The 24,376-nt window shown below is 42.2% G+C and overlaps 2 protein-coding genes across 3 annotated transcripts in view; one reads left to right on the plus strand and one right to left on the minus strand.

Annotated features, from left to right (window-relative positions):
* The first annotated feature begins 930 nt into the window (after window positions 1-930).
* On the plus strand, window positions 931-11,441 carry LOC105474489 (TATA-box binding protein associated factor 11). Of its 2 annotated transcripts, XM_011729172.2 has the most exons (5): window positions 931-1,216; window positions 5,818-5,966; window positions 8,852-8,939; window positions 9,168-9,264; window positions 10,512-11,441. In XM_011729172.2, exons 1-5 carry the CDS (start codon window positions 1,046-1,048, stop codon window positions 10,640-10,642), a joined length of 636 nt encoding a protein of 211 aa, XP_011727474.1. In that variant the 5' UTR covers window positions 931-1,045; the 3' UTR covers window positions 10,643-11,441. The 2 variants fall into 2 exon arrangements, with proteins under 2 accessions (XP_011727474.1, XP_070953275.1); XM_071097174.1 differs by lacking the exon at window positions 9,168-9,264 and having other exon boundaries at window positions 10,512-10,701.
* Window positions 11,442-15,754: 4,313 nt separating this feature from the next.
* BLTP3A (bridge-like lipid transfer protein family member 3A) overlaps window positions 15,755-24,376 on the minus strand; it is a 77,654-nt gene continuing 69,032 nt past the window's right edge. Inside the window, exons 16-21 of the mRNA XM_011729168.3 lie at window positions 21,215-21,369; window positions 20,978-21,128; window positions 18,093-18,355; window positions 17,518-17,626; window positions 17,281-17,387; window positions 15,755-16,893 (exon numbers count right to left, since the gene is read on the minus strand). Of these exons, the coding sequence (XP_011727470.2) occupies window positions 16,768-16,893; window positions 17,281-17,387; window positions 17,518-17,626; window positions 18,093-18,355; window positions 20,978-21,128; window positions 21,215-21,369 (911 nt within the window). The 3' untranslated portion in view covers window positions 15,755-16,767. The remainder of the gene's footprint in view (window positions 16,894-17,280; window positions 17,388-17,517; window positions 17,627-18,092; window positions 18,356-20,977; window positions 21,129-21,214; window positions 21,370-24,376) is intronic.

Genomic DNA, 24,376 nt, shown 5'->3' on the forward strand with positions numbered 1-24,376 from the left:
CGTCCAGGCAGCACAGAAACAAAGAGATAAATATGGTAACGCGCACCTACATTTCCAAGGACATTCTTTAAGCACGCATAAATTAAATATGTAATAGGTGCTGGGACCTAGTCATACCCAGGTGAATAAAACGCCCTCCCCCTCGTATCTCTATGAGGGAAGAGAAGAAAATTTTAAAATAGAAATATCCTCACCACTTAATCCTCCCAGTACATGAACTAGTTCGTTAAAGTGAAACGTTCAAAGGAGACACCTTCCTCTCTTTAGGCTTTCCTCTTAGTTTTGGTAAGATTAACCAAAATGATAGAAAAGTGTCAGACTTGTAGAAACAAACCTCAATCTTGAATACTTGCGAACTGAAAAAAAATCATTTAATTGGATAGAAACTATGTGTGTTTTGTTCCCTGGTACTAGCACTGTTTCTAAATCGAAGTACGCAGTCAATAGTTGTGGATGAATAAATGAATTGGATAAATTCTGCTCAAGCTAGATGACTTTTTGTTGTTAAGGTGCTTGCTGAATGGAGCGGAAATGCTAGCAATTCCACGTACACACAGACCCGCGGTTTCGGGCCAGTTGAAATACACAAGGTTGAGTCTTGCCTGAAAGTTTACCAATCCCGGGTAGCCTCATTCCACGACACCGCCATACAACGGAACTGAGTTTTCTCCCGATCCCCCAACTTTACTCTGAGGGGTTAACGAAGGGATTAACTGGTATTGAATTTTTAGACAGGCGAAAAGGAAAAAGTTATTTAGTAAACAAAACTGCGCTCCTTCACAAGTGCTGGTTTCCTAGCTAGGAGGATCCATAGTCTGAGCTCTTTACGTCCAATTTTCCCGCTTCCCACTGTCGCCAAACCAAAGTTAAAATGAGTCCTCTAGTCCTCTACGCGCGCCTCAAAATGACCCCTCAGGAGAGCGGTAGGGGTGATGTCATCGCTGCGCGACGACAGGAAGTAAGATCCTGTCCTGTGCAGCTCGGGGTTCCGAGCTTCTGCCTCAGACATCGCCGCGATCTCCTCTCCCCTCCAATCCTATCCGTGATGGACGATGCCCGCGAGTCGCCCTCCGACAAAGGTGGAGAGACAGGGGAGTCGGATGAGACGGTCGCTGCGTCCGGGGACCCGGGGGCTACCGACACGGATGGAATCCCAGAGGAAACTGACGGAGACGCAGATGCGGACTTGAAAGAAGCTGCAGCGGAGGAAGGCGAGGTAGGAAGAGATGTATCGATGAGGCTGAAGGAATACCCAGAGATCGTGTTACTGGGTGCTTGCCGGGCTTCTGGTTAGTCCCTCCCAAGTTACGAGAACTCGAACTCACCAGAACTCCCTCCAGATCGTTAATCTTGAGGGGGAAGAGAGCGGACGACCAAACAGAACTCCAGTGCTGGTTCCGTTCCAGAGGCTCAAGCACTGCGTTAATATTTTTAGTCTTGTCAAGGGATTAAAGCTACTTCTAAGGGAGTTTTAATAGCCTATTGGCTTTAGTGGTGAGGAAACTGGGATCCAGTGTCACACTGAGACGCAGTGCAAGAGCTAAAACCCAGGATTCGTAGCACCCCTTTCACCGCAATATGGTTCGTCTTAGATGTTAAGACAACTTTGTTTCTTTATAGGAAGGAGGGTCGATCAAACCTGTCAAAGGGAGATAGACTTTTATAAAAGTGTCGCCCGGGCTGTACTACAATGGCGCAATCTCTGGCTCACTGCAACCTCCGCCTCCCGGGTTCACGCGATTCTCTTGCTTCAGCCTCCCAAGTAGCTGGGATTACAGGCTCACACCACCATGCCCGACTATTTTTTGTATTTTTATTAGAGACGGGGTTTTACCATGTTGGCCAGGCTGGTCTCGAACCCCTGACCTCGTGATCCGTCCGCCTCGGCCTCCCAAAGTGCTGGGATTACAGGCGTGAGCCACAGCACCCGGTGATCAGGGACCCATCAGTTGGGTCTGGTGTTTTTATGCTACAGAGAGTTCAGCAGTGTTGCCTAGCTGAACATTGGTCAGGACCAGAAACTCATCGTTCTCTGGATTACATTTCTGGAAGTAGAATCTTGGGGTCTTAGAGCTAGAAGGGATTTAAGAGATCGTGGGGTGAACAGTAGATTAGATGGAAATAGCCTTTCAGTGTATAAAGTTGCATAAAAATGTATAAAGTAAGAACTTTTAGAAAAAGAGAAAATTTGGCCCGGTGCAGTGGCTCACGCCTGTAATCTTTGGGAGGCGGAGGTGGGTGGATCGCCTGAGGTCAGGAGATCCCCAATATGGGGAAACCCTGTCTCTACTAAAAATACAAAAATTAGCTGGGCATGGTGGCAGGCGCCTGTAATCCCGGCTACTTAGGAAGCTGAGGCACAAGAATCGCTTGAACCTGGGAGGCAGAGGTTGCAGTGAGCCGAGATCGCACCACTGCACACCAGCTTGGGTGCCAGAGTGAAACTCCGTCTCGAAAAAAAGAAAAAGAGAACATTTGACAAAAGTATTTTAAGGCAGGTTTCTTTTTTTGTTTTTGAGACTGAGTACTCGCTCTGTTACCCAGGCTGGAATGTGCAGTGGCGCGATCTCGGCTCACTGCAAGCTCCTTTAAGGCAGTTTTTGTTGGTTTGTTGAGACAAGGTCTCACTCTGTCACCCAGCCTGGAGTGCAGTGGCACAGTCTCTGCCTCCTGGGCTCAAGCAACCCTCTTATCTCAGCCTCCACAGTAACTGGGATTGCAAGCATACTGCACCACGCTCAGCTGAAGTTTTTGTATTGTTTTGTTTTGTTTTGTTTCGTTTTTGAGACGGAGTCTCGCTCTGTTGCCCAGGCTGGAGTGCAATGGCGCAATCTCGGCCTACTGCAACCTCCGCCTCCCAGGCTCAAGTGATTCTCCTGCCTCAGCCTCCCCAGTAACTGGGATTACAGGCACGTGCCACTGTGCCCAGCTAATTTTTGTATTTTTAGTAGAGCCAAGGTTTCACCAAGTTGCCCAGGCTGGTCTTGAACTCCTGACCTCATGATCCATCTGCCTCAGCCTCCCAAAGTTCTGGGATTATAGGCATGAGCCACCGCACCTGGCCAGCTAAAGGTTTTTTAAATATTGTTTTGGTAGAGACAAGGTCTCATTATATTGCCCAGTCTGGTCTCCAACTCACTGGGCTGAAGTAATCCTTCCGCCTCAGCCTCCCAAAGTGCTAAGATTACAGGTGGGAGCCACCATGCCTGGCCAAGAAGGAAACTTTAAAACAGGTGTCAAGGACAGCAAGGATTTGAATAATTAGCTTGGTACACTAGAGAGCTCACTACATATATAAATTTGCACCGAACAGAGGATAAAATTATGTTGTTTCTGAAACACTTTTAAAAATCAATCATGTACTAGACCATGAAGAAAAATATGAATTCTTAAAAGTAGATATCATAACAGGCCACATCTTGTTAATGCAATGCATTAAACTTGAAATTAACTACAAAAAGCTTCTCCCCCACCAAAAAAGAACCCCCTGGAAATTTTAAACTATTTTTTAAATAGCCTTTAGACTAAAGAAATTAACAGAACACTTTATCAAATTATATGGGATTTGGCCAAAGCTTTATTTAAAGAAAAATGTATAGCCTTACATATTTTTATTAACAACCAGAAGATACTGCAAATAAGCACCTGACTCAAGAGACCAGATAAAGGGCCTAGTGGAGTGGGTCACACCTACAGACCTAGCTACCTGGCAGGCTGACACAGGAGGATCACTTGAGGCTGCAGTGAGCTATGATCCAGCCTGGGCAACAGAGTGAGTCTGGGGAAAAAACAAACAAACAAACAACAGATAAAGAACAAAATAAATCAGAAGAGTGTAGGAACAAGGAGTTAATAAGGATACAAGTAGACACTAATGAATTAGCACATTAAAAAACATAAATGATAAAATTAAAACCTGATTACTTAAAATGTAAATGTACATTACAAAATATGAAAGGCTATAGGCACTAATATGGAGATCTTTAAAGCTATAAAAACATTTAATGTTCAAGTTTATACCAAATAAATGGGAAAATCTGAGAAAAACAGGTGAATTTTTAAAGAAAATACAAACCACCAAACTTGAAGCACAAAGAAGTTAGAAAACTTGTATAAATCGGTAAGTAAAAAGAAATTGAAAGGATTGTCAAAGATAGACTACCTTAATCCCATCTATTCCCATATTCCTGTATGAGTTTAAATTTGAATTCCTCTTTAGGAACAAGTTAAATCTCAATGAGTTTTGTAGTATACTTACGATTCTACATTAAGTCAGAGGGGGTGAAGTTTGGATTTGATTTTTATTGTTATAAACAGGCAGTTTTTTAAGTTTGGGGGTGCATGTGCAGGATGTGCAGGTTTTGTTACATAAGTAAATGTATGTCATAGGGGTTTGTTGTATAGATTATTTCATCTCCCAGGTATTAAGCCTAGTACCCATTAGTTATTTTTCATGATCCTTTCCCTCCTGCCACCCTTTACCCTCCCATAGACCCCAATGTGTGTTCCCCTGTATGTGTCCATGTGTTCTCATCATTTAGTTCCCACTTATTAGTGAGAACATGCCGTATTTGGTTTTCTGTTCCCGCATTAGTTTGCTAAAGATAATGGCCTCCACCTCCATCCATGTCCCTGCAAAGGACATGATCTCCTTTTTTATGGCTGTATAGTATTTCATGGTGTATACTGGAAAATACATTTTCTTTATCCAGTCTATCATTGATGGGCATTTAGGTTGATTCCATGTCTTTGCTATTGTCAATAGCACTGCAATGAACATACGTGTGGATGTGTCTTTATAATAGAACAATTTATATTCCTGTGGGTGTATACCCAGTAATGGGACTGCTGGGTCAAATGGTAATTCTGTCTTTAGGTCTTTGAGGAATTGTCACACTGCCTTCCTCAATGGTGAACTGATTTATACTCCAACCAAGAGTTTAAAAGCTTTCCTTTGCCTCCACAACCTTGCCAGTATCTGTTATTTTTTGATTTTTGAATAATAGCCATTCTGACAGATATGAGATGGTATCTCATTATGGTTTTGATTTGCATTTCTCTAATCAGAGATGCTGAGCTTTTTTTCGTATGATTTTTGGCCACAGGTATGTCTTCTTTTGAGAAGTGTCTTTGCCTACCTTTTAATGGGGTTTAAACAGGCATTTATTAAACATCCAGCATAAGTAAAATTGTGTTAAATGCTGATGGGGGAGAGATATAAATAATAAGAGACAAATCTATCTTCAAAAAGACTAGTAATGTGAAATAAACATTTGCATGAAACAGTAGGATTGAAGGATAAGAACAAAAGAGCACTACATGTGAGAAGCTCACTTGAAAGTCCCAAATTGAAATAAACACTGTTTTAATGAGAAGGGGCCTCCTTTTTAATATTCTTTCCATATGGAATCATCAGCAGTAAAGAGATCTGTAGATCTGGAAGCAGAAGAGCTGGCTGGATGGAGGGGACTTTGCTGACATCCCCTCTAAAGAATAAGGTCAGAAGAGCGGGCCCAGAGGGAGGGCGGTTTTCATGATCCTTGGCATTTCATCACCCTCGTAAACAGATACTGGAGCTGTGCTCATAGCCGAACTGGAAAACTAGATTATTTAGCAGGTTTTCTTTCCACGGCTGAGCCATAATCTTCCCTTAGGAGAGATACTGTATCTTATCCTTGATGGTACAGTCAGTGCCTAAAACTGAAAAACTACTCAATAAATGGATTTGTTGTTTTGTAATAAGGATAATGCCTTCTTACTTTGCCCAAGCCTCGAAAGTAGGCCAAATATGTAATAGAGTTTCTTTCATCTTCCCAGCCCAAGAGTCAGGATGTCTCAGATTTAACAACAGTTGAAAGGGAAGACTCATCATTACTTACTCCTGCGGCCAAAAAACTGAAAATAGATACCAAAGAAAAGAAAGAGAAGAAGCAGAAAGTAGATGAAGATGAGATTCAGAAGATGCAGTAAGTCACTTTCTTATCATTCCCCATTTCAAAGCTCTCACTTGACCACACAAATTTAATAAATTTTTCTTGGTATTTAAATTTTCTTTTATAAACTCAAAAGAAAATAAAACGATTAATACATTATGGCTGGGCATGGTGGCTCACGCTTATAATCCCAACACTTCAGAAGGCCAAGGTGGGAGGATTTCTTGAGGTCCAAGTTTGAGACCAGCCTGGGCAACATAGTGAAACCCTATCTCTAATGTTATGTTACAGTACGTTACGGTTGTTTTTTTTTTTTTTTTTTTTTTTTTTTTGGGACAGAGTCTTACTGTGTTGCCCAGGATGGAGTGCAATGGTATGATCTCAGCTCACTGCAGCCTCTGCCTCCTGAGTTCAAACAATTCTCATGCCTCAGCCTCCCGAGTAGCTGGGACTACAGGCATGTACCACCATGCCTGGCTAATTTTTGTATTTTTAGTAGAGACAGGGTTTCACTATATTGGCCAGGCTGGTCTTGAACTCATGACCTCAGGTGATCTGCCCGCCTCAGCCTCCCAAAGTGCTGGGATGACAGGCATGAGCCACTGCGCCCGGCCTCTATTTAAAATTTTTTTTTTTTTTTTTTGAGACGGAGTTTCGCTCTCATTGCTCAGGCTGGAGTGTAGTGGCAGGATCTCTGCTCACTGCAACCTCCACCTTCCGGTTTCAAGCGATTCTCCTGCCTCAGCCTCCCAGGTAGCTGGGACTACAGGTGCCCGCCACCATGCCTGGCTAATTTTTGTATTTTTAGTGGAGACAGGGTTTCACCATGTTGGCCAGGCTGGTCTCGAACTCGAGACCTCGTGATCCGCCTGCCTCGGCCTCCCAAAGTGCTGGGATTACAGGCCAAAAAATTTTTTTTCAAACAATTATGTTACAGCATAGAAAATATAAATAGATAAAAAGATGTCCGGGAGCGGTGGCTCACACCTGTAATCCCAGCACTTTGGGAGGCTGAGGCGTGGGCGGATCACCTGAGGTCAGGAGTTTGAGACCAGCCTGGCCAAGATGGTGAAACCCCATCTCTACTAAAATTACAAAAAATTAGCCAGGCGTTGTGATGGGTGCCTGTAGTCCCAGCTACTCGGGAGGCTGAGGTAGGAGAATCACTTGAACCCAGGAGGCAGAGGTTGCAATGAGCCAAGATTGCACTACTGCACTCCAGCCTGGGCAATAGAGCCAGACACTGTCTCAAAAATAAATAAATAAAAATAAATAGATAAGAAGAAAAAAGAATCACCTTACCACAGAGATATATCCTGCTTATGTTAAAAGTTTCAAGATAGTTTCTATACATATATATCTATGAATTGTTTTTTTCACAAATGTCAAATACTGTTTCATAGCCTATTTTTCACATTAGATATGATGAATGTTTTCCATGTCACTAATTATACATCTAGGTCATAGTTTTCTTTTTTTTTTTTTTTTTTTTTGAGGCAGAGTCTCGCTCTGTTGCCCAGGCTGGAGTGCAGTGGCCGGGTCTCGGCTCACTGCAAGCTCCGCCTCCCGGGTTCACGCCATTCTCCTGCCTCAGCCTCCCGAGTAGCTGGGACTAAAGGCGCCCGCCATCACGCCTGGCTAATTTTTTTTTTTTTTTTTTTTGTATTTTTAGTAGAGATGGGGTTTCACTGTGTTAGCCAGGATGGTCTCGATCTCCTGACCTCGTGATCCACCCACCTCGGCCTCCCAAAGTGCTGGGATTACAGGCTTGAGCCACCGCACCCTGCCTAGGTCATAGTTTTCTTAAAAATAGAAATAGCTTTATGACATTTTCTGATTGTAAAAAGTAGTATGGGCTCATTGCAAATAATTCAGAGAATACAGAAAAATAGAAAAAATTACCCATAAACTCACCAGGCAGAGTTCACTCTAAGTATATAGTTGGGTATAGTGTTTGGGTATGTACCTTTTCAAAGTTTTTTTAGATGTTTGATATGTATAGCTAAATATTTTCATGTCAGTAAATTTGCTCATAAATCATAATTTTTAATGGCTACAATCGAATCCCATTATGTTGTTGAACTATAATTTAACCAATCCCTGTAGTGGTTCTGGTTGGGTATTTGTACTTTTGACATTATGATGAGGATCTTTGGACATATCTTTGCATACTTGTCCATTACTTCCTAAGATAAACTCCTAGAGGTATAATTGCTAATTCAAATAGTATGAACATTTTCAAAGGCTTTTCATATGTATTTCCAAATTTCTCTCCAAAAAGGTGTTCCAGTTCACTCTGCCAGCATGTGTGAGTTTGTGTCCCATATTCTAATACCATTCTTTTTTTAATAGTGGTCTGATTTATGAAAAATGTTATCTATGAAAATAATATTTCCTTAGTTAATAATGTTGTTCCCCCATGTTGGTTGACCATTGGTATTTTTGTAAATTTCCTGTTCATATACTTTGTTCATTTTCAAAAATTGATATGGCCCCTTTATTTGTTTGAAAGAATTATACATTAGGAGTATTACCTGTTTCCACATATTTTGCAGATATTTCTCCTAAATCTGCTAATGTTGAAAACTACTGGTTTGATCATAAATTTGTATATTAAACACCATCAGTGTGAAATTCAGTAAGGTAGAGTCTAACGCTGAAAACACAGTCTGTATAGTAGGATACAGTGACCCAATGTTGTTCTTTTTGTTCACAGGTAAGAAAAGAAGTTTTTATTTTAAGTTTTCTCAAATTCCTTTGGAGTAGAAGTATTTTATCTTCATTCCTCAAGGCACCAAGCCTAATGCTATTGACCCCTTAAGAATTCATTTTTGAATTGTCTGAGACTTTTATTGACTTAATAATATCTTTAGTATTCATTCTTACAAGTTAACTTAGTTACCTGGATCTTTGTTTAGAATCCTGGTTTCTTCTTTTTCTGAGGAGCAGCTGAACCGTTACGAAATGTATCGCCGCTCAGCTTTCCCTAAGGCAGCCATCAAAAGGGTAAGGATAGACCACCACACTTCATCTCCATCATGTTTTAGAACTGAACCCAAGGGCCATGTCCATTGGCATTTGAAGTGAGGTGTTAGACAAGTCAGTGGATTATTTAAGTGGGGAAAAAAAAAATGCACCTCAGTTATCTTACCTTTTTCTGTGAATTATTTGGTACTGTGTTCCAAAGCCAGTCTTTGACTATTGTAGTCACGGAGTCTTTCTCCTTCTTTCAAGCTGATCCAGTCCATCACTGGCACCTCTGTGTCTCAGAATGTTGTTATTGCTATGTCTGGTATTTCCAAGGTTTTCGTCGGGGAGGTGGTAGAAGAAGGTGAGTAGTGTTGGTTACAAATACTGCGGTGGTCTTATTTTTAAGAATATCTATACAAAGGAGCTTATTAAAGCACCTGTGGGAGTTCTCATTTGCATTTGAAGTTGAGCAAGTGGGGAGCCCTGTATTCAGGAGAAATGACCATTATTCCTTGCAAGTTTCAATAACAGATGGCAAGGAACCATCTGGGACTCCCCTCCCTGATTCCTTTCCTCAGCCCAGGGTGACAGAAGTAGACTTTGTATTTTCTGCAGTGGACTTTGCTCATTTCTGCTGCCAAAAGTAAAGATACAAGAAAAGCAGTCACAGGGCTGACCTGTGTGGGATGGTGAGTTGTCCCTAATGTTGTGCTCCCTGGGAACTGCCTGCCCCCTTTATTGAGTAAAAAGCCTGGCTGTTTCCCATTGCTACTCTGACTGGTGAAATCTTTTTTTTTTTTAATTTATTTTTTTAAGCAGGAGATAGATACTTTTAAATTATTATTATTTTTTGAGACAGGGTCTCGCTCTGTCGCCCAGGCTGGAGTGCAGTGGCGTGATCTTTATTTTTTCTTTTAATATTTTTTATGTTTCCTTTTACAAATCACAAATTTAGATGGTGTACAAAATGAGATGGTAACAGTGGTGTGACCATAGCTCACTACCACCTCAAACTCCTAGGCTCAAAGGATCCTCCTGCCTCAGCCTCCCAAGTAGCTGGGACCATAGGCATGCACTACCACACCTGGCTAATTTTTATTTTTATATAGTTATTTGAGACAGGGTCTCACTCTGTCACCCAGGCTAGAGTGCCTTGATCATGCGATCACAGCTTACTGCAACAGTGAGCTCCTGGGCTCGGGTGATTCTCCTGCCTCAGCCTGAGTAGTTGAGACCACAGGTGTGCACCACCACCCCTGGCTAATTTTTAAATTTTTTTGTAGAGACAAGGTTTTGCCATGTTGCCCAGGTTGGTCTCAAACTCCTGGGCTCAAGCAATCCTCCTACCTTGGCCTCCCTAACTGCTGGGATTACAGACATGAGCCACAGCATATGGCCTATAGGAAATATATTTTAAACTGTTGTCTATGATAAAGCCTGTTATGAGATGTTATACTAAAAAAAATCTTCTCTTAAAAAGGAAAAATGTTTTGGTTTATTTCCTTAGCAAGCTTAAGAAAAGTTAACGAGAATTACAGGACTCAAAAGGATTATGTGATTAGTAAATTATTGTATGATAATCAGACTTTCTCCTTACCCTCTGTTTAGCACTGGATGTATGTGAGAAGTGGGGAGAAATGCCACCGCTACAACCCAAACATATGAGGGAAGCCGTTAGAAGGTTAAAGTCAAAGGGACAGATCCCTAACTCGAAGCACAAAAAAATCATCTTCTTCTAGACCAAAGTCTAGAAAGGCCTGTATTACTGATGGAAGAAGTATTGGTTCCAGACTTCCTAGAAGACTGTCTGCACTGGTGCTTTAGTATCTCAGGCCTCCAAGGATTCCATGATGATTTTAACATCTTTCTCAAAACTCTGATATTTGTCACACCTAGAAAGTATGTAGCCTGATTGATACTTGCCTTGACTAAATTTTGGGACCTCTTGGGGGCATTTTGAAATATTATTTAACTGTCTTGGCCAGTTGGAAGAAGATGTATGGGCCGTAGGCATCTTCTGGACAGGAGAACTGCTTTCAGAGAGAAAACCTTTCCAAGAGAGTTTTGTTTTGTTTGAGATAGGGTCTTGCTCTGTCACCTAGGCTGGAGTTCAGCGGCATGACTACAGCCTTGAATTCCTGGACTTAAGTGACCCTCCCGCCTCAGTCTCCTGAGTAGCTAAGACTGCAGGCACGCACTACTGTGCCCAGCTAACTTATTTTTATTTTTTTATGGAGATGGGGTCTTGCTTTGTTGCCCAGGCTGGTCGTGAACTCCTGGCTTCAAGCAATCCTCCTGCCTCAGCCTCCTAAAGTGTCGAGGGCTTTAATGGTTTCACATTGAAGTCTGAAGTTGCTAAGACTCAGGTTGTTTCTTACATCTGATTTTAAGTAGATGAAACAACCAGAAACTTACTTGTGATACTCTGCCATGAAGGATGCGGCGATGGCAGGAATAACGGAATAATTGGTGCTTGTAAACATTTAAGATTCTCCTGTGGATTCTGGTGAGTGATCATTAAACTGTTTTCCAACTTGCCCTAGGTGTATTCATTTTCTGTCTAGCTGGTTGGAATGGGAAGTTGATCATTCTTTTTTGGTGTTCCAGTACAACTGGTTTTGGCTATTTTGTGGAAATTTGAGCCCTTTTTCTAGTAGAACCATTAAAATTTTATCTCATAAAAGAGTACTTCAAGCACTGTTAAAAACAGTGTAATAATCTTCTCCCCCAAGAGTGAAACGAAAATAAACAATATAAAAGCCCATATATTTCAGATTCTTATCAACAGATACACGACAACCATTATGGTTTAATACATTTAATTTGTTTTTTCAGGTGGTTCACAGAACCAGTACACTCAAGGTTTGACTAGATATTGCAACATTAATATTTCCCAATACTGACCAGGATTCTAGTTCATCAGATACATTCTCATTCTTTTCCTCAAATAGAGGTGAATGAAGTGACCTTTTCTGACAGTGATTAGCAGTAATAAGGCTACGATATGTAATTGGCAATCCCCAAGAATTCTTTCCTCTCTACCATTCAGTGTCATAGGGAGGATTTTGAAGCTGTTCTCTTGTGAAGCTTTCCTGAGCATGTCTTAGTAAAGATTCTAATTCTGTTTAGCACCCTCAGTGGGGGAAGCAGAATTAGACACTAAAAGTGTCTTACATTAAAACCCATGGCTTTAAACATGTACTTAGCCAATGGAGAAGACACTTCAGTGGGGCATTCCACAAAGAAATGCTTTAAGACTCAGGCTACATCTTGAACAAAAATTAATAAACAAAAAAGATACTCTCTCAGCTCTAACAGGAATTTTTTTAGAAGTTGTAGGAACTGTATCTATGGCAGTTAGAGATACTGAATAAGGCTGAAACTTAATAAATACAAGTGAGGAAGATCAAATCCCAAGTCTGGCCACTTAGCAAAGCCTCACTGTTAAAGGTTATCCAGGAGTGTTTCCCCTTGTGCCATGGGGAAGATAATCCCCATTCAATAGCCACTACCTATACCTACCCAGAGGGGCACGGGAATACTCCTATTCTGACAGAAGGTAGGGGAGCAACTAGGTAAAGGCCTTAGTCTCTGAAAGGATAGTGCTTCACACCAGATTCTCTCCGAAACCCTTAGTAATGACTATGACAAATCATGAGGCAATGACACACCTTTTACTGTTCTCAAATCACAAGATGTCATCGAACTAACTTGTGTACCAAAAGTTCAGTTGTTTTCATAGTTTTATGATCTTACTATAACTGATTTCAGAAGTTTAGGCAAATATTAAATAAGAGAGAAAAAAAAAAGCGAGGGTAAAGGTTTGGAATGAAAAGTTCCCATATTACTATGGCAATATTTCAAACTACCTTCTTTCCACTACCACCCATCCCCCAACCCGTTTACCACTAAGGGGAAAGTAATCTGAGTTACATGGAAGCATTTAAGTTACAGGGGTATGTGAGAGGTGGTGGTTATCCCTTGTATATTCCATACACGGGAGCCATTCCTTTCAGAACCATAAAAAGCAGACATAAAGGTTGAGGCCCATGGCAAAATGAGGTTCAGATGAAATATATGGTAAAGAGCAGCCATCAGGTGAATAGAACCCACCTGTTTTATATCAGGAAAACCAGGTTAATTATTCCAGTGAGTTGAAAACACAATTTGGGATTGATAGCCTTCCTTGCAGCCCAGTTAAAGAAAAGATTTAAACTCTAGTCCATACACACTAAAGCATATCCCCAGCACATGCATGTAAACAGGAAATGTAGACATCACAGATAATACATAGTTGTAAATGCTTCACAGCTGAACTGGTAATGTGCAGTGGCTGAAGTCTTTGAGGGACAGTGGTGCTCTCTCTCCAAACATGTTCTTGAGGTATTATTTCTTGTTCCAAGTCTTGTAGCTCTAAGGCGGAAATCATAAGCAGTCCAAAAGGGCTGACACTGCTTTTTCCTTGCATATTTTCCTTTATACTTATCCTGAGGACTACCACCACTTCACATTTCTTCATTATGAACAGGAACATGAAATTAGGCAAGCTGATTTTTACTAAAATCCCATGGGATAATAACCCCTATCACATTTCCTGAGGGAGAATTTCAAGACACAATGGCCAAAGCTGCCACATAAGGAAAGCCAGAAATTCTAAGACTCCATTTGTCACATGGACAAGAGCTCTGGACTCCTTTAGAGAGCCAGAGACGTAACTGAGCTCCAGCCATTAAGAAAGAGGTTGGCCTTGGTACTTAACTGGATATGTTTTTACTCCCTGCCCACAAGCACAAGTGTAGGTAAAAGTATACCAAGAAATGCCTATTTGACATTTTCTTTGCATGGAGGGATGCCAGAGGTATATGCTGGGTGAGGGGAGGAAAGGATAAGAGAATCAGAATATGATTTTAAACCAATTCAGGTGAGCCTAAGATGGAATAATTATATTTTCCAGCTACCAGATCTCCTTCCTCCCCCTTCAAGAACATTAGAGATGCCATACTTAAGACCAGTGATCCATTCAGATCAACATTCTGCCTTTGAAAGAGGCACTAAGGAGTAGTTTGTCGAGGGACACAGTTACCCTCTCAGTTGTATATTACCAAGTATCCCTACTTTTCTCTAATTCCTTGTAGAAGGCTGTCATGCAAGGATTCCTCATAAACCTGCACCCATGTATAGTGTCTGCTGGCATCACTTCTTAGACAATGAGCTCCTTACATTTCTGATTTGCTATGAGAAGTGCTTTCTTTACTAAGGCTATGAGATAGAGCCCTAGAGCTAGTAGTACAGGCCCAGGTCCTTGCTCTCGATTGGATATTTAATCTAACTCCCCTCTGCTTTCATCTTTGCAGGATAGAGTCTATATTTTAAAGATGTGTCCTCATATGGATATACCTCCACCCCCTGATAATTTTGGCTGTTCTCTGGACCTTTCCTCCCTTCATCATGTATCTTGTAAATAAGGTCACTAGAAACACAGATAATTCGATCAAGACATATCCATGGTTTTGTATAAAGCTCTGTTCTCTGTTATCTCCAAAAGCCCTTCCTGATGATGCCCACAGGGCAATTACGCTTTTGGCCACAGCAGCATGTTGATCTCTCCTCCCCCTCAGCAATGCTTCAGTTTCTTCCCTGAGTTCTAACAGTGTTCAGGTATATCAGTTGATAATTCTTCCATAAATACATTTCCTTATATTATGTTGAACCTCACCTGTCAGTTTTCTGAGTATTCTCAGCCCTGCTTATTGTAACCCTTCTGTGGTTTTGTGTTTTTTTGTTTGTTTGTTTTGAGATGGAGTCTCACTGTTGCCAGGCTGGAGTATAGTGGCGCGATCTCGGCTCACTGCAACCTCTGCCTCCCGGGTTCAAGTGATTCTCCTGCTTCAGCCTCTCGAGTAGCTGGAACTACAGGCACCTGCCACCACGCCCAGCTAATTTTTGTATTTTTAGTGGAGACGGGGTTTCACCATGTTGGCCAGGATGGTCTCGATCTCCTGAATTCGTGATCTCCCCGCCTCGGCCTCCCAAAGTGCTGGGATTACAGACGTGAGCCACCGCGCACAGCTGGCTTTGTGGTTTTTAAACCTCTTCTAGTCTACCTTTCACTGCCTGGAAGTAGTGACATTTGATTTCACTGTAAAATCCTACTTTTAGGTCATTTATAAGAATTTTAAATAAGGTTGAACCAAGCATCAAGCCTTAGGTAACTTCCCATTAGCATTTTCTCCAGAAAGATGTTTCTTTGTTCCTAAGTCTCTATTTCTTAAGCATGAAAAATTCCCACCAACCCATAGTAACTGGTGTTTCAAAAATTGCCTTAGTAAAGAAACTTAACAAAAGTCTGAATTGGGTCCTGTTCCTTGGTGAATACATTTTTTCTTTCTAGTCAAATGAAGTGTTGAGAGTGGGGAAGGAACAAAGAAATCTATGATTGGTTGTGATCAATTGGTTGTAAACACCACTGCAATTACATGTTTCTTTTTATCCTCATCAAACTAGAGTATGCAAGTCAAGCTTAATTTCCCATAAAAGAAACCTTTTCACTTTTCCTTCAATATGGAAAGGTGAATGGTCAAGACTTCAGTAACATCACTAAATTACTATTTCACCATCTTGCCAAGTAAAGGTAAGTTAACTGATCAACGTCTGTCCAATCAACACAGCTTCAAGTGTATCACAGGGCAGTATGAATGAAGGGATAGAATTGGAGAAGAATTCAAAGGAAAGAAAGAGGGTAATAGCTATTTTATAGGGCAGGGGGCAAAACCTAGCTGGGATGAAGGATTTTTGTTTTTTTACTTCAGTCAAAATACATGATTTTTAAAAGCCACAGTGATGGAGGGAAGTGAGAGGCAACAGGTTGAGTTGTTTATGTAAAAGTTTAAAACACATTTTTAGCTCCCAGACCACCAAGTGCTGAGGAGAGAACTGGTAAGGTCACAGAGCTGGGAAAGCAGATGTGCCAAGGACCCCAGGGAGACAGAAGAGCCACTCAGCACAGCTGGGGAAGACAAGCAGGACTCCAGGTGGACAACAGGGGGCTCAGAAGCAAGCTCCCCCACTGACCCCTGGCATAGCATGCCACCAACCGAGCTCAGAGTCAGAAATTTTTTCTTGATTTAAATTTCAAATAAGTTGTATTACAGAGGGGAAAGATTAAATGACTGAGCCACTACTGTTGTTTACTTTCTACTACAGCATCACAATGATGAAAGTATAACAGAAAGGAAGCTTAACCTGGAAAAGTCTGATTGTGTTATCAGCCAAATTGATATGGGCTTGGTTCCTTTTCCCAAAAAGGCAGAGTCCAGGTCTCCCTTATTCTTGGATCTCTCCTGCCCCCTTCCCCCACACTCCTCTGCTGGGCTATTTCCTGTTCCACTCCACTACCATGGCCAAAGCTCAGGCCAAGGACTTTTCAGGTCTGCTATGGGAAGCTCTGGGACATGGAATCTTTGGTGGCTCTGTGGGTGACCGAAGAGGTGGGTACTTTTGCTTGTTCACACAGGCTTGTGAAGGAAGCAAATGTCCCTGCCATGAAACCATGAGGTGAAATGGCCCTACAGTGTTGAGAAGATTCCACCTAGTACACAGAGGGCCAAAAGGCTTCATACAGGCAAGACATGATGCTTGTGCCACACACAGGGCAAGCCCCAGTTTCCTGGGATACAGTCACGCTTTGCCCTTGTCCTCCATCCAAGTAAGAACAGCCAGTGGAAAGCACAAGTGAAGTGCGTGCTCCCCAGTCCCTCTGGCATCCGTAGTGACTTATTCAGCACTGGACAGTGCCCTCTGTCCTAGGTGGTGCTACTGCTGGTGATACCCTCTCTCCTTGGCACAGATGGCTGAGCCACTGGTTTCAGAGCTCAAAGAAGGGGTTATATTTCCTAATCTCCTGAAGAAGTTTTTCTTTATCCTGGTTGGCATTGGCCAATGCTTGTTTAGTTTCTATAAGTTCTTTTTGTAGGATAGGCAGTTCTTCCACCTGAGGAACAATAAGTAGTTCACAGTTACATATGGTAATACCATCTTGCAACATCAGCCAGTAAAGGGAACAGGGAGAAAGAGTTCAAGGAGAAAAATCCACAAGTTAGGTCAATGATCAAGATGACCATATATTTTCTAAGAGCTTGATTCCCTCTTCATAGTTCATTGGCAGGTGCAGTACGTCCTCAGCAACCATTCCTCTCCAGCTCCTGACATTTACTCTCTAGTCAGCACTTCTAGAAGCCGCTGCTAGGTGACAGGAACCCAAAATACCCACATGCAGGCAGCACATGCAACCTTCTTGCCCCCCAACCCCGGGTTTTACCAGCTTCGCAAATGTACCCCCCAAGGGTTATGGGTAGGTACTGTTCTGTTGGGTCCTCACCTGCTGTTCAAAAACCTCTCCTGTGGGCATCAAAAACACCTGTTCTTTGGGGGGCTGTCTCTTCTCACTTTTAAGTACTTCAGCTGATGGTTTGTCCTGAGCAGCAGCTAGAGAAAACAAGTAAAGGTTCTAAGTGACAAACTGCTGCCAACTCCCAAACAGTTCCTAGGTGTCACCTATTCACTTTTAGGAGAAAAAAGAGGCAGAGATACCAACAGGCTGACAAGCCTGACTCACCGCCTATGTGGAACACACCATCATCACTCCTCTTCAGCACAATATGTTCCATGGCCAGAGTGATGGGGATGGGGCCTGGAGATGTTGGATAGATGGGGGGGATATCATCCTGCAGGAAAGAGGGAAACCACATGATGCCCCCCACCAGCTCAGAGCAATTTAACACAACCCATGCTCCCATCATTCAGCTCGAAACAGCTTTATGCCAGTTTCTCCATACATTCTTGGAAGGTTGAAGAGGCACAGCAGATTCTCCTGTCTAGAGATGGTGCACTGAGGATCAGATAACCTGATGGCTTCCACGTGGTAATGCTGCATGTCAAAGACAGGGTTAGCGTTACAGAAAAGGTCTCCTCACCTGAACCCTGGCTTTTCTGATAGCAACACACATTTACGTACCACTATAACACTGACAGAGAACGCAAATGTGTATCAGTATTTCCTCACTTGATCCTCATCATATTTTACAGTGAAAAGGGAAGAGGTTAACAGGTGTCACTGCTTCCTTGCTTGACAAAGTCCAGGGCAAAAACCAGTGCGCCCTTACACTGGCAAAAACCAAAGGTTCCTCACACCTTTAGGGTGATGCTGGAGTTCAGAAGCTCAATCTGCATGGGGACTACCACCGGGATCTCCTCATCCTCCAAGAAGGGCCCCAGGCCATTGAGCACCGAAGTGAGCAGTTCGAGGTCACAGCCATGAAGCAATAAATGTAGGAAGCCATTTTGTGAGGCCAGGGGGGAACGAACGGCCGCTCCAGGCCCCACCTCAAAGCGAAGGCCCACAGCTGGCCTGATGTAGCCAGTCTTCAAAGCTGAGGATTCCTGAAAGCAGGTACCTTTGCGAAGAAAGACAAGAAAGATGACTAATTAACTGCCAGGGAGTCTTCTAAGCACTTTATACACCAATATTCATAATAACCCTATGTCAAAGGAATATCATCATTCTCATCTGACTGAACTAAGTCACAAAGAATAACTTGCCCATAATTACATAATTAGTAAGTAGCAAGGAGACGATCTGAACCCAGGCAGTCTGACTGCTAAGTCCATGGGCTTAGATACTTTGCTATAATGCCTTGCAAAGTGCAAGAGAGATTAAGGACTGGCCTTGTTATGAATGTGAAGCAGTGGGCTAATGGCCAAGGAAAATGAATGAATTATAGCTAAGTCAACAACCTAGAGGAATTTACAGAGTATCACGTTACTTGAAAGACGCAAATCACGAAAATAGTACAATATATTATTCCATTCAGAAAAATGAAAAAAACTAAATAATACATTAATATAAACAAGCGTACAAATTATAAAGTAAAGCAAGATAACAATGAATACAAATTCAGGATAGTGATTACCTATGACAGGTGAGGGACAGAAGGAGGTTCAGGAGAGGGACTCCCAGAGACTTCAAAGGTAATGGTACTGTTGTATTATATTAATTAAACTAGGTGGTGGGGCCAGGCATGGTGGCTCAGGCCTGTAATTCCAGCACTTTGGGAGGCTGAGGTGGATGGATCACTCGTGGCCGGGAGTTTGAGACCAGCCTGGTCAACATGGTAAAACCCCATCTCTACTGAAAATACAAAAATTAGCTGGGTGTGGTGGTGCGTGCCTGTATTCCCAGCTACTCAGGAGGCTGAGGCAGGAGAATTGCCTGAACTCAGGAGGCAAATGTTGCAGTGCATCGAATTTGTGCCACTGCACTCCAGCCTGGGCAACAGAGCAAGACTGTGTCTCACAAAAAATTTTAAAACAATAAAACAAACTAGGTGGTGGGTACACAGGTTCACTGTATTGTTATTATTTTATGCCTTACATATATCTTATAAGTGTTCTTCAGTATCTACTCAATATTTTAATTTTTTTTTAAGAGACAGGGTCTCACTCTGTTCCCAGGCTAGAGTGCAGTGGTGCAATTATAGCTCACCGTAGTCTCAAACTTCTAGACTCAAGTGATCCACTCACCTCAGCCTCCCAAGCAGCTAGAACTATAGGCATGCACCGCCACGCCCAGCTAATTTTTTTTTTTTTAAAGACAGAGTCTCGCTCTCTCACCCAGGCTGGAGTGCAGTGATGCAATCTCGGCTCACTGCAACCTCCGCCTCCCAAGTAGCTGGGATTATAGGTGCCTGCCACCACGCCCAGCTAATTTTTTTGTATTTTAATAGAGACGGGGTTTCACCATGTTGGCCAGGGTGGTTTCAAATTCCTGACCTCAAGTGATCCACCTGCCTCAGCCTCCCAAAGTGCTAGGATTACAGGTGTGAGCCACCATGCCGGGCCTGTATTTTTTGTAGAGATGAGGTCTTGCTATGTTGCTCAGGCTGGTTTCCCGCCTCAGCTTCCCAGTGTGCTGGGATTACAGGCATGAGCCACCATGCCCAGCCTAAAAAAGATACATACATACATACATATATATATATATATATATATATATTTTTTTTTTTTTTTTTTTTTTTTTTTTTGAGACAAAGTTTCACTCTTGTCACCCAGGCTGCAATGCAATGGCACGATCTCAGCTCACTACAACCTCCACCTCCCGGGTTCAAGCAATTCTCCTGCCTCAGCCTCCCAAGTAGCTAGAATTACAGGCGCCCACCACCACGTCCAGCTAATTTTTATATTTTAGTAAAGACAGTGTTTCACCATGTTGGCCAGGATGGTCTCAAACTCCTGACCTCAGGTGGTCCACCCACCTCAGCCTCCCAAAGTGCTGGGATTACAGGCATGAGCCACCATACCCAGCCAATAATTTTTTTTTTTTTTTTTTTTTTTTTTTTGAGACGGAGTCTCGCTCTGTCGCCCAGGCTGGAGTGCAGTGGCCGAATCTCGGCTCACTGCAAGCTCCGCCTCCCGGGTTCACGCCATTCTCCTGCCTCAGCCTCCCGAGTAGCTGGGACTACAGGCGCCCACAACCGCGCCCGGCTAATTTTTTGTATTTTTAGTAGAGACGGGGTTTCACCGTGGTCTCGATCTCCCGACCTTGTGATCCGCCCGCCTCGGCCTCCCAAAGTGCTGGGATTACAGGCGTGAGCCACCGCGCCCGGCACCAGCCAATAATTTTTAAATGAAGTATGTAACATAAGCCCAGATTTTTCCTGTCATCTTTTATAAATGATAATTCACATCAAAGGACTGAATCTGAATGACAGAAGTTCCCTGATCAGATAGTTTTATGTTAAGAGACACACAAATGAAGTGGATGCTGTCCTCATGTATAAGCTCTAGGAGTACCTGGAAGTGAAGATGGAGACTAGCACAGTGAATGGAAAGCCCCAGAAAGCTCTGAGAGGCTCCTTGCAAAAAAGGCTTCAGTGGAGTTTTTCCTCCCCCAGTGGCTGCTGGAGAGAACTTGGCACTAGTAGAGTGGCTGCCCTTAGAGCCCAGTGACAAGTACAAGTTAAACTGTGGCTGTCCTAGACAAGTCCCACGATCCGTCGTGGAATGACCACCATCCTTACCTGGGCACTGTCCACGCAGGAACTGCCAGAGTCCCACGGTGCCCAGCTGTTGGAGGGTCAGTTCCTCTGCTTGCAGGGCCACGGTCAAGTCCTCACCACGTACCTCAATCCCAAAAGACACCTCGTTCACCTTCAGGACCACGACTGAGACCTATCAAAGGAGATTCTCTTAGTTTTAAGTCTCAAGCTCCCAGCCCAGAGCCTACCCTCTGCAGAGGAGAAAGCAGAGCAGCTGACCGGGTGAAAGACGAGGTCTTCCCCACTGGGTGAAACTGAACTGTTGGCTGCTGGTGACCCCTGGCCATAATCATTCACAAGAGGACTCCCTTGAACACCAGCATTATCTGGGACATTTGAAAGAGATCCTGGTGGAACAGATTCTGGGCCAGACTCTGCATGAAAAAGAGGACAAATGAGTTCAAAAGTCAAAATATTCTGTTCAAATCCAACTTCTACAAACAATGACAATTGTAAAAATAAAACAAAATATTTATGGCATTCATGAGACAACTAGAAATTTGAGGACTAACTAGATATTTGATGAATGTATGAATTACTGTTAATTTTTTAAAGTGTAATGACATTTGGTCCCATTTTTAAGTCTGTAAACAGAAGCAACCCAAGCGTCCTTCCATGGATGCAAGGATAAGCCATGTGGTATGTAAATAAATACAATGGAATACTACTGAGCCTTAAAAAGGAAGGAAATTCTGAAACACGCTACAAAATAGAAGAACCTTGAGGATATTATACTAAGTGGAATAAGCCAGTGATAAAAGGACAAACACTGCATGATTCCATTTATATGAGGTACCTAAAGTAGTCAAATTTATAAAAGAAAGTAGAATCATGGTTGCCAAGGGCTGGGGGGAGGGGAAATGAGTTGTTACTGTTTCATGAGTACAGTGTTTCTGTTTCGCAAGATGAAAAACATCCTGGAGATAGATAGTAGTAATGATTGTACAACAGTCAGAATGTACTTAATGTCACTGAACTATCCGCTTAAAAATGGTTAGGATGGCAAATTTCATATGTATTTTACCACAATTTAAAAAAATTTAAGTCTGTATTTTCTAGCAATGTATAACTATTTATGGACAAAAGGATATGTTTGGGATTTGCTTCAAAATAACATGGGATGAAGGAAAGTGGGCAGTAGTGTATATGGAACAAAAATGTCCATGAGTTTTTTTTTTGTTTTCTTTTTTTGAGATGGAGTAGTCTCGTTCTGTTGCCCAGGGGAGTGCAATGGTGTGATCTCGGCTCACTACAACCTCCACTTCCTGGTTCAAGCAATTCTCCCACCTCAGCCTTCCAAGTAGCTGGGATTACAGGCGCACACCACCATCCCTGGCTAATTTTTGTATTTTTAGTAGAGATGGAGTTTCACCATGTTGGCCAGGCTTGTCTCAAACTCCTGACCTCAAGTGATCCACCCGCCTTGGCCTCCCAAAGCGCTGGGATTACATGTGTGAGGCACCGTGCTGGCCTTTTCTTTCCTTTCAGACTGGATGCTTCCCAAGGCAGAAATCCAGTCTCAAGTTTAATTGCTGTCTAAGGTGAATATATAAGAACCCCAGGAGATTTTTCAGAACTTTAATGTGATTAATTTCAGAATTAGGTTTCACCTCAAGTGATCCGCCCACCTAGGCCTCCCAAAATGCTGGGATTACAGGCGTGAGCCACTGCACCGGGCCTGCCGTGAGTTCTTAGTTTCAAAGCTAGGTAATGGGTGTATAAGGGTTCATTATTTGATTCTGTCTACTTTTGTATATAGACACGAAATCTTCCATAAGAAGTTAAAAATAGTAACAAAACAAACATAACCAGTATACAAAACAAAAATAGTAACAAAACACCACCCAGTTTAAGAAACAGTGCATTCTCTTAAATTAAAACCACAGTGAAATATTAACTCACTCCTGTCAGAATTGCTACTCTCAAAAAGATTAAAGATAACAAGTGTTGGCAAGGATGTAGAGAAAAGGAAACCCTAGCACCCTGTTGGTGGAAATGTAAATTAATATGGGCATTACGGAAAACAGTATGGAGGGTCCTCAAAGCTAAAAATAGGTTACCATATCCACTTTGGGGTATACATCCAAGGAATATGAAAAAAAAAGTATATCAAAGAACTATCTCCACTCCTGTGTTTACTACATTATTCACAATAGCCAAGTTATGGGATCAACTTATGTGTTCATCAACCAATGAACAGATAAAGAAAATGTGGTATGAATACACAATGGAATACTATTCAGCCTTATGAGAGGGAAATCCTGTCATTTGTGATAATAGCTGAATCTGGAGGACGGACAATATGCTAAATGAGATAAGCCAGGCACTGAAAGACAGAAACAGCATGTGCTCCCTTATACATAGAATGTAAAACAACTGTACTCATCAAAGCAGAGAGCAGGATGATGCTTAACAGAGGCTGAAAAGGGAAATGGGAGGGGATAGGAGGAAATGTTAGTGAAAGGATAATGTTTCAGTTAAACAGGAGAAATAAATGGTAAGTATTTGAGGTGGCAGAGATGTTAATTAGTTTGGCTCAAAAATCCCACACTGTATGTGTGTGTGTATATATCATAGGATCTCTTAGTATTAATACCACACAGATACAATTATAATTTGTCAATATAAAATAAATAAATAAATAAATAGGACATCCTTTCTTTTTTTGAGATGGAGTCCCGCTGTCACCCAGGCTGGAGTGCAATGGCACAATCTTGGCTCACTGCATCCTCCACCTCCCTGGTTCAAGTAATTCTCCTGCCTCAGCCTCCCGAGTAGCTGAGATTACAAGCACCTGCTGCCACGCCCAGCTAATTTTTGTATTTTTAGTACAGACGGGGTTTTTACCATGTTGGCTAGACTAGTCTCCTGACCTCAAGTGATCCACCCACCTCGGCCTCCCAAAGTGCTAGGATTACAGGTGTGAGCCACCGTGCCCAGCCTAGATACTCTTAAGGGATCATTTCATAAGTTTCTATTTCAATAAACTGAAAGAACCAGTATAACATATAAAGGTAATTCCTAAAAGTTTCTCATTTTATTAATAGATAAAAAGCTCCTATTTTCCAGTGACAACACAGGCCAAAAAAAAAAAAAAGACTATAAACACATTCACACCACTGATACCAACCATGAAACTAATCCTGACTTAGCTATACGGCTGTAAGACTAGTACTCTCTCCTTTGGTTTGAATCTCTTTCTGTGATATAAAGTCAGTTATTAACCAATCACCTAGAAATGTGGAATTAAAACCAAACCCACAAATCCACTAAAATTTCTTTTTCTCTCTTTTCTGTCTTGGTTAAGAAAATGTCTACATTATCATCTCTCAGCTCCTCTTTAACCCTGCCAGTCTGATACAGGCAGCAGAGATAACCCTT

Source organism: Macaca nemestrina, chromosome 5 (assembly GCF_043159975.1).
Source record: "Macaca nemestrina isolate mMacNem1 chromosome 5, mMacNem.hap1, whole genome shotgun sequence".
In the NCBI taxonomy this organism is placed as follows: Eukaryota; Metazoa; Chordata; class Mammalia; order Primates; family Cercopithecidae; genus Macaca; species Macaca nemestrina.